At 39.6% G+C, this 13,573-nt stretch overlaps 1 protein-coding gene across 1 annotated transcript; it reads right to left on the minus strand.

Moving 5' to 3' along the window:
• Positions 1–1,640: 1,640 nt before the first annotated feature.
• On the minus strand, positions 1,641–3,247 carry LOC107080901 (Fc receptor-like protein 4; the record flags this gene model as incomplete). The annotated part of the gene is made up of 6 exons (XM_015369112.1): positions 3,130–3,247; positions 2,827–2,947; positions 2,598–2,633; positions 2,207–2,476; positions 1,882–2,127; positions 1,641–1,805 (listed from the first exon to the last, which is right to left on the minus strand). Coding segments are annotated over exons 2-6 (772 nt in total), but the record flags the coding sequence as incomplete, so codon positions are not given.
• Between the last annotated feature and the right edge of the window lie 10,326 nt (positions 3,248–13,573).

The following is a 13,573-nucleotide window of genomic DNA, read 5'->3' on the forward strand; positions in this document are numbered from 1 at the left end:
TTAACTAACCGCTGTGTCTTCCCCTCACTTTTCAGTTCCGGTTGAGCAGTGTTCAGAGCAACACTTCTCTCTCTGTTTTACCTCTTCAATACAACCTGTTAAACCTTTTCCCTGGTCTCGTTGTTTGGTCTTCTGCATTTGGGTCTGAACTTTTGTAAAATCATGACACTATCTATCTATCTATCTATCTATCTATCTATCCATCTATCCATCTATCCATCTATCCATCTATCCATCTATCCATCCATCCATCCATCCATCCATCCATCCATCCATCCATCCATCCATCCATCCATCCATCCATCCATCCATCCGACCTCTAGTGTTTATGTATCCACTGTGCTTTGGTTTCAGCCATTCATTGTAGTCTCATGTATATTGGAAAATGGCATAGAGTCTTAAGAGGGAAAACTGTCTTACAAGTGTAAGAGAGGAAGAGGAAGGCCTAGGAAAAAATTAGACAGCAGTGTATTTGGCACATTCTTATACGCAATGGAGAAAGAGCAGGTAGGAAGACCTTGCACTGGTCCGTTAATTTAAAACATGACTTAGGCATTTTTCTTAACTTCCATATACTTTTAAATAGACAGTTTTTGCTGTAACAAGCATCCAGTTTGGCTCATTTTAAGTAATAATCAAAAACGAGTAGGTCCAGATTCCTCCAAGCAATAGAAAACCCTATCATCAGTTATCACAAAGACCTGTTGGAAGCTGGCACTGCCATGGGTGGATCAAACCGCGCTAAGGCTTAGGCAGATTTGTTTCTTTAACAAATAAAAGTGCCAGATAATGAGCTATTGACAGCTCTGAATGTAAAAAGTAATACTCAAATTAAGGAAAGTAATTAAACACGTACTCATTTTGTTATTTATCACATTACAGCTGTTTCTGTAATTCAGCTAAGTCTTTTTTATCAGTCTTGGAGGTAACCTACTTAGGTTACAGGGTGGGCAAAATAACCTTAACCTGAAACACAGAAACAGGAAGTTGGACGACCACAGAGCTTGTTAGTCAGTTAGCAGAAAACCCACAATCTGCAGCATAGAGGCAGAAACCTTTACCATACAAAAAGCAACCATGCAGATAAACACATGCGGTGCATAAGGGTTCAAATGGGCAAAATCACAATATTTCTAAATCTAACGTCTAAAGGAATCTGATTTAGGCTCAGTGGATTATCATTTAGTTTTCAGTAGATTCAAATCTCCATGTATCTGTTATTATTAATGAATTTATTAGTTCATACATTCCTACTCAGACATAACTGAATTACTGTATCTGTGCAAAAACAAACATTAAGACCAGGTCTTTGCTTTGGTATGAACCCTGTGCACATAATCTAGTCATTCCTATAACTCAGTAAAGGATAAGCAAACTTTTTATAGCTTCCTTTTAGCCTAACCAAATGCTAAGCCTGAAAACAAACACAAGAAGAAACAAATGTTTACCTTTGCTTAGTTTGTTGTTGTGTTCTTCAGGTTGTGATATTCTAACATCACTGTAAGTGATACTTTCCTCCCGAACTTCCTGATCACCTGAAAAAACATTAATCCAATTCAGCAATTAAGTCTTTATTCTAAATATGATACAACTGTTATTCTAAAATATAAACATTAACAGACAGAAGATGATGATCTCACCTTTGCTTTTTCTATTAATGCAATATTTCAACAGTAGAACCACCAGTACAGCAACAACCATGGCACCAAATAGAACCAGATACCCATAATGATGAAACTGGTAGGAGGGGGGAGAGGTTGATGTAGAAGAAGGGATGGTTGTTGGGAAAGACGTGGAGGATTTCTCTGAAATAAAGATTTATTACATGATGAAGATATAATAAAGACCCTTAAGGTTCAGCATTGAAACAATCCTGCTGACCTTCAACAGAGATCCAGCTGGATGGAGACTCTCCATGACCACTGATGTTACACCTGTAGAGGCCTTCATCAGAGCTGGTCACATGGTGGAGGGTCATGTGACCTTTGGGCTCAGTCCTGATGAGGGAGCCATCTTTATAGAAAGCAGCTGGGAGGTTGGAGGGAGTGGTCTTTGTTAGACAGCTCAGAGTGACGTCATCTCCCTCCATCACAGGGAGGACAGGACTCTGCAGGATCACTGATCCACCTCAACACAGAGACAAACTACAGCATTTCATCCATTTCCACACAGCTTCATCAACACTAACTCCACAGTCTGATCTTACCAGTGACAGTGAGCTGGATGCTGCTGCTGGCTGCTCCCTCTCTGGAGGGGGAACACCAGTAAACTCCACTGTCACCTGTGGTCATAAAGGTCATGTTACAGGTTTGGCCAGCAGGTTTCCCCCATGGACCTTTACACTCAGACTGTTCACTGGTTGTGTTCCTCCATACAGTCCATCCAGCAGAGCTGTCGCCCTCACAGCTCAGAGATACAGAATCTCCTCTGAAGAACTGAGATCTGTTTGGACTGACTGTTAGATGAGCTGGAAGGACTAAAATATAAACATAATGAGAATTTCAGTTGTGATTAATAATACAAGTAGTCAAATCTATTTTTCACTTTCCTTTTTTTGTGTTATTTAATGAATATCAATATAACTGAAGTATACCAACCTTTGATTAATGAACAGCATAGGAAGAAGGTCAGAACTGAAGAAAAGTGAATATTTTTCAATTAATAAGTGAAGCTAATCAAAAATCTGACAAACAGAATAACTTAACACATTAAATCCTTCTCTTCTTCTATGTCCCAATTTCTAAACTGATTCTAAAAATAAAATGTTAAAAACACTAAATTTAGCAGAAGTTGATACTAGCAGAAATTAGAAACGTTTCTACTCACAGAACAGCCATGGTAGAGCTGTGCCTCTCATTGTTCCTCTGACAGATCTGACCATTCTTCAGTTTATCTGTTTGCACCAAGCTGAGCCCGCCTACTTCCTCTATGTCATGAGGCTCAGTTTCTGAGCAGCAAGAAAATGTTACCATGTGATTAAAGGAAGATATTTAACTAAGAAACTATGTTTACATTATTGATAGCAAACAGAAAATTGTATTCATATTCAGCAACATTAAATTAAAACATGTTAAAATAATTCATAATAATAGCAAATGGAATAATTTACAAGGTAGTAACTCTGCTGACCTTAAGGCTTTAGGAAGAAGGGCTGGAGGAGAACTCAGAGAAGGTTCATGAATGAATAGAGTGAGGAGATCCATCAGGTTGACAAGATAGAGGAGGATGGAAGAGAGGATGGAGGATGAGGATCAGCTTTGGTGCCCCCTAGAGGCAGCTGCTAAAAAGATACAAAGAGAAAGTGATTCAAATTAAATAGCTTAAACATTTATTAAAATATCATGACAATACATATCCAACACAAAGAACTATTAAGTGAAATTTCACTCTCAACGTATGAGATTACATTGATGTTGTACACGCTTCATGCATGTGTATAAATCTGCAGTAGCTGGTATAAACTTGCTTCTATGGGGGAATCAAGGCTGCTTTTGCTATGTTTGCTTGTTCAAACCCACATGTCTTCCTGAAAAGGTAAAAAGGAAAACTGGTCTATTTTACTGAAAAAAATGGGACAAGATTCAAAAGCTTATTGACAATTAAAGAAGAATACAAAATATATTTTAAATGATTTTCTAGTTTATTTTGCAATATTGTAAAAATAACAATTAAAATGTTATTGGGGAAAATCTAAATTATAAGGCAAAACTTTGACCAATAAAAAATATAGTTCAGGGAGTCTGAGGAAATGGAGGCTTTCCAGCAGGGAAGTCATGAGGATGAAGGGACAACATCCAGTGAAGAAAAGGAATTGTCATGATTTTATCAAGCGCTCGGACCCACATGCAGAGAGACCAATTCAGAGAGACCAGGGAAAAGGTTTAACAGGTTTATTTAGGAGTTTGTGAAGAGTCCAGTGTTGCTCTGAACACTGCTCAACTGGAACTGAAAGGTGAGGGGAAGATACTGCGGTTAGTTCAGGCTCAGTAGGAATTTTGATTCTCGAACTTGAAGGGGAGAATTTGGTAGATTACTCACGTTTCCAGAGAAGTTGCTGACTTTTAGACTCCAGGCTGTGTGCGGAAGTTTCAGTGTTTGTCTGATTCGGTGGAGGGCGAACAGGGTTTACCCAGAATGCGGTTGTTAGTAGGCGAACAGAGAAGCTGACTGCCACTCAGATTTCCTGTGGTACTTGAACAGGTCGTAGTGGAGAGGAATTCCTTATTTAGTGTGAAGCTCAAATGATCTCTTGAGGGAAAGTGGATTCAAACCTCCAGTATGAATTCTCAACTCAGTTTGAAGCTCAGATGATCCTTCCAGAAAGAGAAGGTCCGAAACATCAAGTTTGCCACCAGGACTCATGGCTGCCACCACATGGAGCCTCAATCCCCAAAAACCAAATAGAAACACTTAGTAAAAGACCAGCAATACTACAAAAGCACTCTGAGGTTGCAGACCTCCAGCAAACAGCGAATTTCGCCCCATAGCGTGATTTAACCTACAGGGACTTGAAAAGTATGCAACCCCTTTGAACTCTTCAGACTTTGGCCAAATTTCATGCTTCAAACATAAAGATGTAAAATTGTAATCCCTTGTGAAGAATCAACAAGTGGACCGCAATCATTAAGTGGAAGGAATTTAATGGATATTTTAAACAGTTTTAACAAGTAAAACCTGAAGAGTAGGGCAAGCAGAATTAATCGGATCCTTTACTTTCAGTGCAGCAAACTCTCTCCAGAAGTTCAGGGAGGATCTCTGAATGATCCAATGTTGACCTTAATGACTGATGATGATAAATAGAATCCAGCTGTGTGGAAGCAAGTCTCTGAATAAAGGCACCTGATCTGTGATCATCTCAGAGGTCTGTTTAAAGCCCAGAGAGCATCATGAAGAACCAGGAACACACCAGGCAGGTCTAAGAAACTGTTGAGGAGAAGTTTAAAGCTGGATTTTGATACAAAAATATTTCTCATTGTTTAAACATACCAAGGAGCACTGAGCAAGGGATAATATTGAAATGGAAGGAGTATCAGACCACTGAGAATCTACAAAGACCCATCATCTCTCTAAATATTCTTGTTCACTCAAACAAGGAGAAGGTCAGAGAGGCAGCCAAGAGGCCCATGATCACTCCAGATGAACACCAGAGATCTACAGCTGAGGGGGGAGAATCTGTCCATTGGACAACAATCAGCCGTATACTGCACAAATCTGAACTTTATGGAAGACTGGCAAGAAGAGTGGCCATTTCTTAAAGATATCCATAAAAAGTTTTGTTTAAAGTTTTCCTCAACCCACCTGGGAGACATCTGGATGAAGAAGCTCTGGTCAGATGAAACAAAACCAAACTTTTTGGCAGCAATGCAAAGCTATCTTTGGCGTTAGCAATACAGCTCATCACCCTGAAACCCCATCCCCATTGTCAAACATGGTGGCGCAGCATCATGGCCTGGGCCTGCTTTTGTTCAGCAGGAAAGATGGTTAAAATTGATGGGAAGATGAATGGAGCCAAATACAGGACTATTCTGGAAGAAAACCTGTTGGAGTCTGGGAAAGACCAGAGACTGGAACAGAGATTTATCGTCCAAAAAGAAAATGTTTCAAAATATAAAGCAACATCTACAACGGAACAATCCACATATCCAGGTGTTAGAATGGCCTAGTCAAAGTCCAGACATGACTTCAATGGATAATCAGTGAAAAGAACTAAAAACTACTATTTACAAATGCTCTCCATCCAATAATGTGAAATGATGGTGCCACACAGTATTGACAGGGCAACATAATTTTACAGTCCCAATTTCTATGTTTTTTATTTGTTAAAAAAGTTCAAAATATCCCATGGGTTTTGTTTCATTTCAGGATTGCGTCTAACTTCTTGATTCTTCACAAAGTCACAAAGAATTACAATTTTAGATTTTTCTGTTTTAAACTAGGCAGCATGGTGGTGAGGTTTGTAGCACTATTTATGGTTCCTGGTTCTCCTTGTTCATGCGTGCGTTCTCTCTGGATACTACATATATTAAACAGAGTAAGAGCAAGATGCCACAACAACAGTGCAAATAAAGTATGAGGCTAAATAATATTTAAGACCGCTTGTTTTGCCCACCTGCTAGCTTATTGTAGCATAAACAGAAGAAGGTTGACATAAATGATAAACAGAGGATAAACAGCTTAGCAGGGTTAGCCTAGCCTATACCTTCTAGAAAAAGAGTCCAAAGCAGATTAATCCACACATCAGGGACTGCTACAGAGGTGAGCCGAAGCCGAAGATTAGCTAAACAATTTACATTATCATTGTTCTTTATGGCCAAGCATATGGGCATTGGAAACGGAAGGATGATAACCGGTCCAATAGAGGCAGAGTATCAAAAACAGGAGGAGAAGCTGTTTTATAGACAGAGCTAAAATTGGCAGTATCAAAGTGGAAACAGACCATCTATGTTGCATTATAATTCATATTTCATAATATCCCCCAAAAATATCCAGCATTACAATAAGTATTTAGTGGCCGCTACAGGTAAGTATAATTAAGTGTTTATTTGTATATATTTTAATCTATAAGCACCTAAATCCCAACACCTCTAGGTCTATGTGTGAGTGTGCATGTATGTTTGGGCTTTCGTAATTAAAATGGTCAGTAGTGGTTGTGAGAATTCAAAGGCCTGCCCCCACAGGGTACATGGGCATAGAAGGGGAGGCCAATCCCCAAGAAATCAAAAGGTTCCCCAGTCCATGGAAGCCCCAGAAGGAACAAGAGAGGGATAGATAACTCCTCCATTTCAGCGGAGAGCAGAAGAGATAGATATTGCTAGCATAATTGTTGCTATACGGTCCCAGCCAGCATCCCATCAGCCAGTATTCCCACCTCCTCCATCTCAAAGTGTTTATAGTGGTGGTTATGGACATTACCAACCCCCTACCAATACTCCAGCATACCAGCAGCTGCAATATCCAACATACAAATCTCAAAGAAAACTGTGATTTGATTTCACTAAATCTAGAGTTTCTCAAAAATCCGGTGGTTTGCCTCATAGCCTCTACCCCACAGACACACCGCAGCAGTGCACATTTTCCTATCCACATAGACATTCTACATTTTACCAAGTTCCCGGCTGTAATGAGCCACAATGAGAGACCACATGAACATGAATCTAAATCTTTCAATTCCATTTTGAGAGTGAGATCATCTATGGTAGTAGCACTAGACATCTTCCAGGCATGTGAGTAAAACTAGCAGCAGTTCAGCGGTAAGGATGAATGAAAGGTAGCCGGCATGCGGATGACGTCATACACACGCCACTTTGTTTTTAAAATAATAAATATAAAAAATATAACCACGGGTGTCTGGGGGACAGTGATTAGTCTACATGTTCTGAATGCTGCCGTACCATAAATGATAAATTATGAATAGTTTAGTTTGTGCTTCAAGTCGTTGCCCATAGGAAGACGTTACTTGGATATAACCTAACAGAATATCTTCTGAACGGCTCCAAATGACACAAAACTCATATGAGTGAGTAGAACACTTCTGGGGAGGCGAACGTGAGCCACAGGTGGCATTCAAAGCTCTTCAGCCAAATCTCAGAGAGCAGCTAGCTCATCAGCAGACCAAATTAATTTTCAATCCTCCTGGTTCCCCACACTTTGGAGGCTGCTGGGAGCGTGAAATTCGTTCTCTGAAGACTGTTCTTCAAGTCGTCATCAGAGCACAGATTGTTTCTGAAGAGGTGCTGCACACCGTTCTGATTGAAATTGAGGGGATGCTTAATTCAAAACCCCTAGGCTTTACCTCATCTGAGGTAGCGGATCCTGATGCAGTGACCCCCAACTATCTTTTCATGGGCCGGTGGGATGCTTTGCACCCGCAAGTCATCTACGACAGTCCTGAAATTCTTGGGCGGATGAGATGTAGGCATAGCCAAACTCTAGCCGACCATTTCTGGCAGAACTTTTTGAACTATTACCTGCCAGGGCTCCAAGCTCGACATAAGTGGCAGACTGAGTCCGCCAATCTCCAAGTAGGAGACATGGTCATGATTGTGGACAACCAGCTTCCGCAAGACCTCTGGCCTGTGGGTAAAGTCTCTCAAGTTTTCCATGGAACAGACACCTGGATTAGATCAGCTGAAGTGACTATGAAAGGACAACCCTACATTCCACCAGTGGCTAGGCTTGTTAGTCTACCTGCTCTGCCTAAGGACGATTAATCCCCCTTTCTTATGCAGCCTTTTTTTGTTATTTGTATTCACAGGTGAATACGGGGGCGGCTGTGAAAAAGGCTGCCTGACAGTTTGATGTGTTGAGCCCTTTAAGGGGCGGGGCTTAGGGTACCAGTCAGTAGCATGTAAATGAAGAAAGGGAGAGAAGAGGTAGCCATAGAGTTTAACGTTCTTGGTTTGTAGGTTTTGTCTTGCTCTTGCAGTGTGTTGTCACCTCCTTTTGATGTGTGTGCATGAAATGCAAGTAAGTAATGGCAGGAGTCACTGACATTGTTTGTTTAAGGAAGTATTTCAGTTTGCCTTTAGTTTATGACATGTTTTATTCACATGCACACCTAAGAGTTAAATAATCTCGTTTGCTTTCTTGTGCGGTGTATTTAGTTAGAAACTAGATATTTGTAGTTGTTAATATTGCAGTTTATCATATGAGATATCAGTTCAGTTATTTGATGATAATTATTTAGATACTGATATTGTAGTTTTGTTGTCTTTCTAGAAAAGCATACACATTGTTACAGAAATTAATAAATAAACTGCAAGGACAAGATAGACCTATTGGAGTACGACTCTGCTTTCTTCGGAGTTCTAACCGGACTCGCCACAGTGATCCACACTTTCCTAGTAGCAATAAAATCCCTATTTTTCGGTGTAAGATGAGCACAGTTGTGTAGGACTGTAATATGAGTGTGCAAGTTTAATAGACAAAGCCTGTTCTCTTCAAGTACCTGTGTGTTTATTGAAGAACCCACAGCACAAACGAAACTCTACTCAGTCAAGATGTGGGAGTTTGTAGGAGAGTTGCTGTCAGTTGGATAGATTTTGGATAGATTCTAAGAATAGATGGTTGGAAAAACAAAAAATTCTAGTTGGTTAAAACAATTTTAGTTAGATGAAATAATATGACGATAAAAATCTAAGCAAGCCCCTGGACACAGTTGTAACATTAATCTTAAGCAGTGTTGCTATGTCTTGAGCAATTCCTAATGTTATCGGCGTCAGCTGTAAGGCAATGACTTCAACTCCTGATGTTGATGGTTCGACACCCAACTTAGATTTTTGATAGTTGCGATTATACTTAACAAGTATTTTGACTAGTGTGACTAATTGGTTTTAGTTTAGTAAAAATGTAGACTGAGTAAAAAATATGCCAATTAGATTGGTTATTTCAGCCAAAAGATTGGTTGAACATAACTTCCAACCTGATTAAAACCAAAAAATGACCAACACCTTTCATTTTGCTCATCATTGCCCTATTTGCACACTTTCACTGCCTGCTTGAGCTTATTTCACTAAAAAGGTGGACAAACTGTGTAGACTACCTTAAATAAATGAAAAACATGTTACTTACAAAAGATTTTATCATGCACACCAATCATTAACAATTTCAAAGGAACTTAAATGAGGGGGAAAAGAAAAACGACCCCCAAAAAATTCAGATTTTATCACTAACTGTAGTTCTGCATTACACCTGTAAGTGGTGGCATGTTCACAGAACTGTGGGAGTCGTTGAATCACTATTTTTGAGTGAATATATTTAATAAAGTGATTTTATTGATGAGTTCGCTCAGAATAACTTATATTCCCATCACTAGTTCACAGCAGACTGTAATTTGGTCCCTAAATTGTCCCTAAACTGATTCAGCAGCGACTATCGACCCTTCTTAACTGTCGTTATGAGAGGAAACAGCAAGAGCTTCACTGCCAGCGATAAGCATAGGAATATTCATTAGGAGAAAAGAGAGGTGAGGCGGGCGGCGAGCGGCAGGTATAGTCTCCTGTCGGAGCGAGCTCCAAATTATTAGAGTAATCTGAAGTAAATATTTATTTTTGCTAGAAACCGGTCAAGTCTGGTTGTTTATAAGAAATACTAATGATTTAGGATAAATGCAAAGCGTCCGAGGTGCGATTTAAACCAGGAAATGGATTCCTACCGCCCCACTATCCTGGCTCTGATGACCGTCTTTTTCACAGTTGTCTGCTGTGCAGGTGAGTTTCTGGAGGAACATTACTTTAAATAGGTTGACCAGACGTCCTCTTTTTCCCGGACACGTCCTACTTTTCATACCTAAAAAATGTTCGGGGAAATTTTTAAAATCGCCCGGGATTTTGGCTTATTTAATTTTGGAGCATTTATTTATTTCTGTATTTATTTTTAATTGTGGCAGGATTGATCCTCAATAGGGAATCGGTTATGGTTCTGCATAATACACACATTAAATGGATCTAGCAGCATTTCCTCATCTCTATTTTCAGAGAAGACTACTTAATGACTGCAGATACACACAGCTTTCCATTTTTTCCCTATAAAATATAAACTTGTTTCTGAAAAGAGCATCTCTGTTTTTGTCTTATAATTAATTACCGTAATTTTGATCTCAGTTTATGGTTAATATGAAAAAATTAAGATTGGACGTTCGACCTGAGAGTATCACTGCTGCCACCCTCTGTTGTAGAGAGGAACTGCTTCTTACAGATTTGGTGAAATAGGATTCTAGAGCAAAGACAGATCACCTGATAGGTGTGCTACAGGGCAGGACATTAGCCCCTCCTTCTCGCTCCACCCCTTCTAACCGTTCTATTCTGTTTCTTCTCCTGCAGATCCTAGAAACATCACAGCAGAACCTGGACAGAATGTCTCTCTGCCATGTAGAGCTCCTGACAGTAACCCTATTATAGGTGTAGAGTGGAGCAGATCTGATCTGGGGTCAGAAAATATTTTCCTATTCAGAAATGACCAGATAGATCTAGAACACCAACATCTATCATTTAAGAACCGGGTGGATCTACAGGAGAGTCAGCTGAAGGTTGGAGACATGTCCTTGTTTCTGAGGAATGTTACGACTGAAGACAAAGGGACATATGAGTGTCTATTCATCCAGACAGAAACAAACAGGAGGAAAGTTACCAGCCTTTTAATAAACCTTGATGTAGTTTCTCCACCAGGTGAGTTTCGTCTTTAAATTAGGATTTTCTTTTAGTTGCGGTCTGGATCTTTTCAAATAAAGGCCAAGTTTAGTGCACACCCTTGTCCTAATGTGAAAATGAGAAATTGGCTCAAACTGATGTTTTTCAACATGTGATGAGGAGGTGAAGTGAATGTCGCTGTGGGTTGCAGATGGGACTGGTGGGGCTAGTAGGGGGAGGGACTGTGGTGTTAGGATGTGGCACTGATGATTGGGGGGTTTTGATGGTTCACAATACTCTGAGTGCTGATGTACAGGTTCTTAAATGTGATGATTTTGGCCTGATGTGTTTGTGTAGGTATGTATACGTTCGTCTACAGATATGTCTATGTATGTGTATATATACATGTGTGTGTATATATGTGTGTATGTATACAGTACGTGTGTATATGTGTATGTATATATATATATATGTATGTATATCCGTATATATGTATGTATATATGTATACACTACCGTTTAAAAGTTTGGGGTCACATTGAAATGTCCTTATTTTTGAAGGAAAAGCACTGTACTTTTTAATGAAGATAACTTTAAACTAGTCCTAACTTTAAAGAAATACACTCTATACATTGCTAATGTGGTAAATGACTATTCTAGCTGAAAATGTCTGCTTTTTGGTGCAATATCTATATAGGTGTATAGAGGCCCATTTCCAGCAACTATCACTCCAGTGTTCTAATGGTAAAAGGTGTTTGCTCATTGGCTCAGAAGGCTAATTGATGATTAGAAAACCCTTGTGCAATCATGTTCACACATCTGAAAACAGTTTAGCTCGTTACAAAAGCTACAAAACTGACCTTCCTTTGAGCAGATTGAGTTTCTGGAGCATCACATTTGCGGGGTCAATTAAACGCTAAAAATGGCCAGAAAAAGAAAACTTTCATCTGAAACTCAACAGTCTATTCTTGTTCTTAGAAATGAAGGCTATTCCATGCAATAAATTGCTAAGAAATTGAAGATTTCCGAGAACAGCACAAACAGGCTATAACCAGAGTAGAAAAAGAAGTGGGAGGCCATGTTGCACAACTGAGCAAGAAGATAAGTACATTAGAGTCTCTAGTTTGAGAAACAGACGCCTCACAGGTCCCCAACTGGCATCTTCATTAAATAGTACCCACAAAACACCAGTGTCAACATCTACAGTGAAGAGGCGGCTGCGGGGTTCTGGGCTTCAGGGCAGAGTGGCAAAGAAAAAGCCACATCTGAGACTGGCCAATAAAAGAAAAAGATTAAGATGGGCAAAAGAACACAGAGGAACACTGGAAAGACTGGAACAAAGTGTTGTGGACGGATGAATCCAAGTTTGAGGTGTTTGGATCACAAAGAAGAACGTTTGTGAGACGCAAAACAAATGAAAAGATGCAGGAAGAATGCCTGATGCCATCTGTTAAGCATGGTGGAGGTAATGTGATGGTGTGGGGTTGCTTTGGTGCTGGTAAGGTGGGAGATTTGTACAGGGTAAAAGGGATTCTGAATAGGAAGGCTATCACTCCATGCCGTACCCAGTGGACAGCGCTTGGTTGGAGCCAATTCCATCCTACAACAGGACAATGACCCTAAACACACCTCCAAATTGTGCAAGAACTATTTATAGCAGAAGCAAGCAGATGGTATTCTATCGGTAATGGAGCGGCCAGCGCAGTCACCAGATCTGAACCCCATTGAGCTGTTGTGGGAGCAGCTTGACCATATGGAACGCAAGAAGTGCCCATCCAACCAATCCAACTTGTGGGAGCTGCTTCTGGAAGCGTTGGGTGCAATTTCTCCAGATTACCTCAACAAATTAACAGCTAGAACGCCAACGGTCTGCAATGCTGTAATTGCTGCAAATGGAGGATTCTTTGACCAAAGCAAAGTTTGATGTAAAAAAAAAAAATCTTATTTCTAATACAAATCAATATTTCTAACCTTATCAATGTCTTGACTCTATTTCCTATCCATTTCACAACATATGGTGGTGAATAAATGTGACCTTTCAGGAAAACACAAAATTGTTCAGGTGACCCCAAACTTTTGAACATTAGTGTGTGTGTATGTATATATATATATATATATATATATACACATATATATATATTAGGGATGGGACGATTTATGAAAACCATTGATTCTTAAATTTTTTTTGTATGTGTTAATATTGGACATAAAACAGGTATATACAGCCAGAGAATGTCATTTCTCTGGCTATATATACTGACAAGTTTGTTTGGTGGAGGCTTTTGTTTCCATTTATGTTCAGGTGAATTTAGTTAGTTTAAAAATTGGTCTTTGGTTTGGTTGATGTTTACTACTTTTTTGTGTGTGTGTGGTTTATTTAGGCAAGCGGCATTGGGCGACCCTCGCAGCTTTATTTTTTTATTGTTGATGTCAAAATTGGCTGAAATA

The sequence above is a fragment of the Cyprinodon variegatus genome, unplaced genomic scaffold, assembly GCF_000732505.1.
Source record: "Cyprinodon variegatus isolate N-32 unplaced genomic scaffold, C_variegatus-1.0 Scaffold2475, whole genome shotgun sequence".
NCBI classification, from domain to species: domain Eukaryota; kingdom Metazoa; phylum Chordata; class Actinopteri; order Cyprinodontiformes; family Cyprinodontidae; genus Cyprinodon; species Cyprinodon variegatus.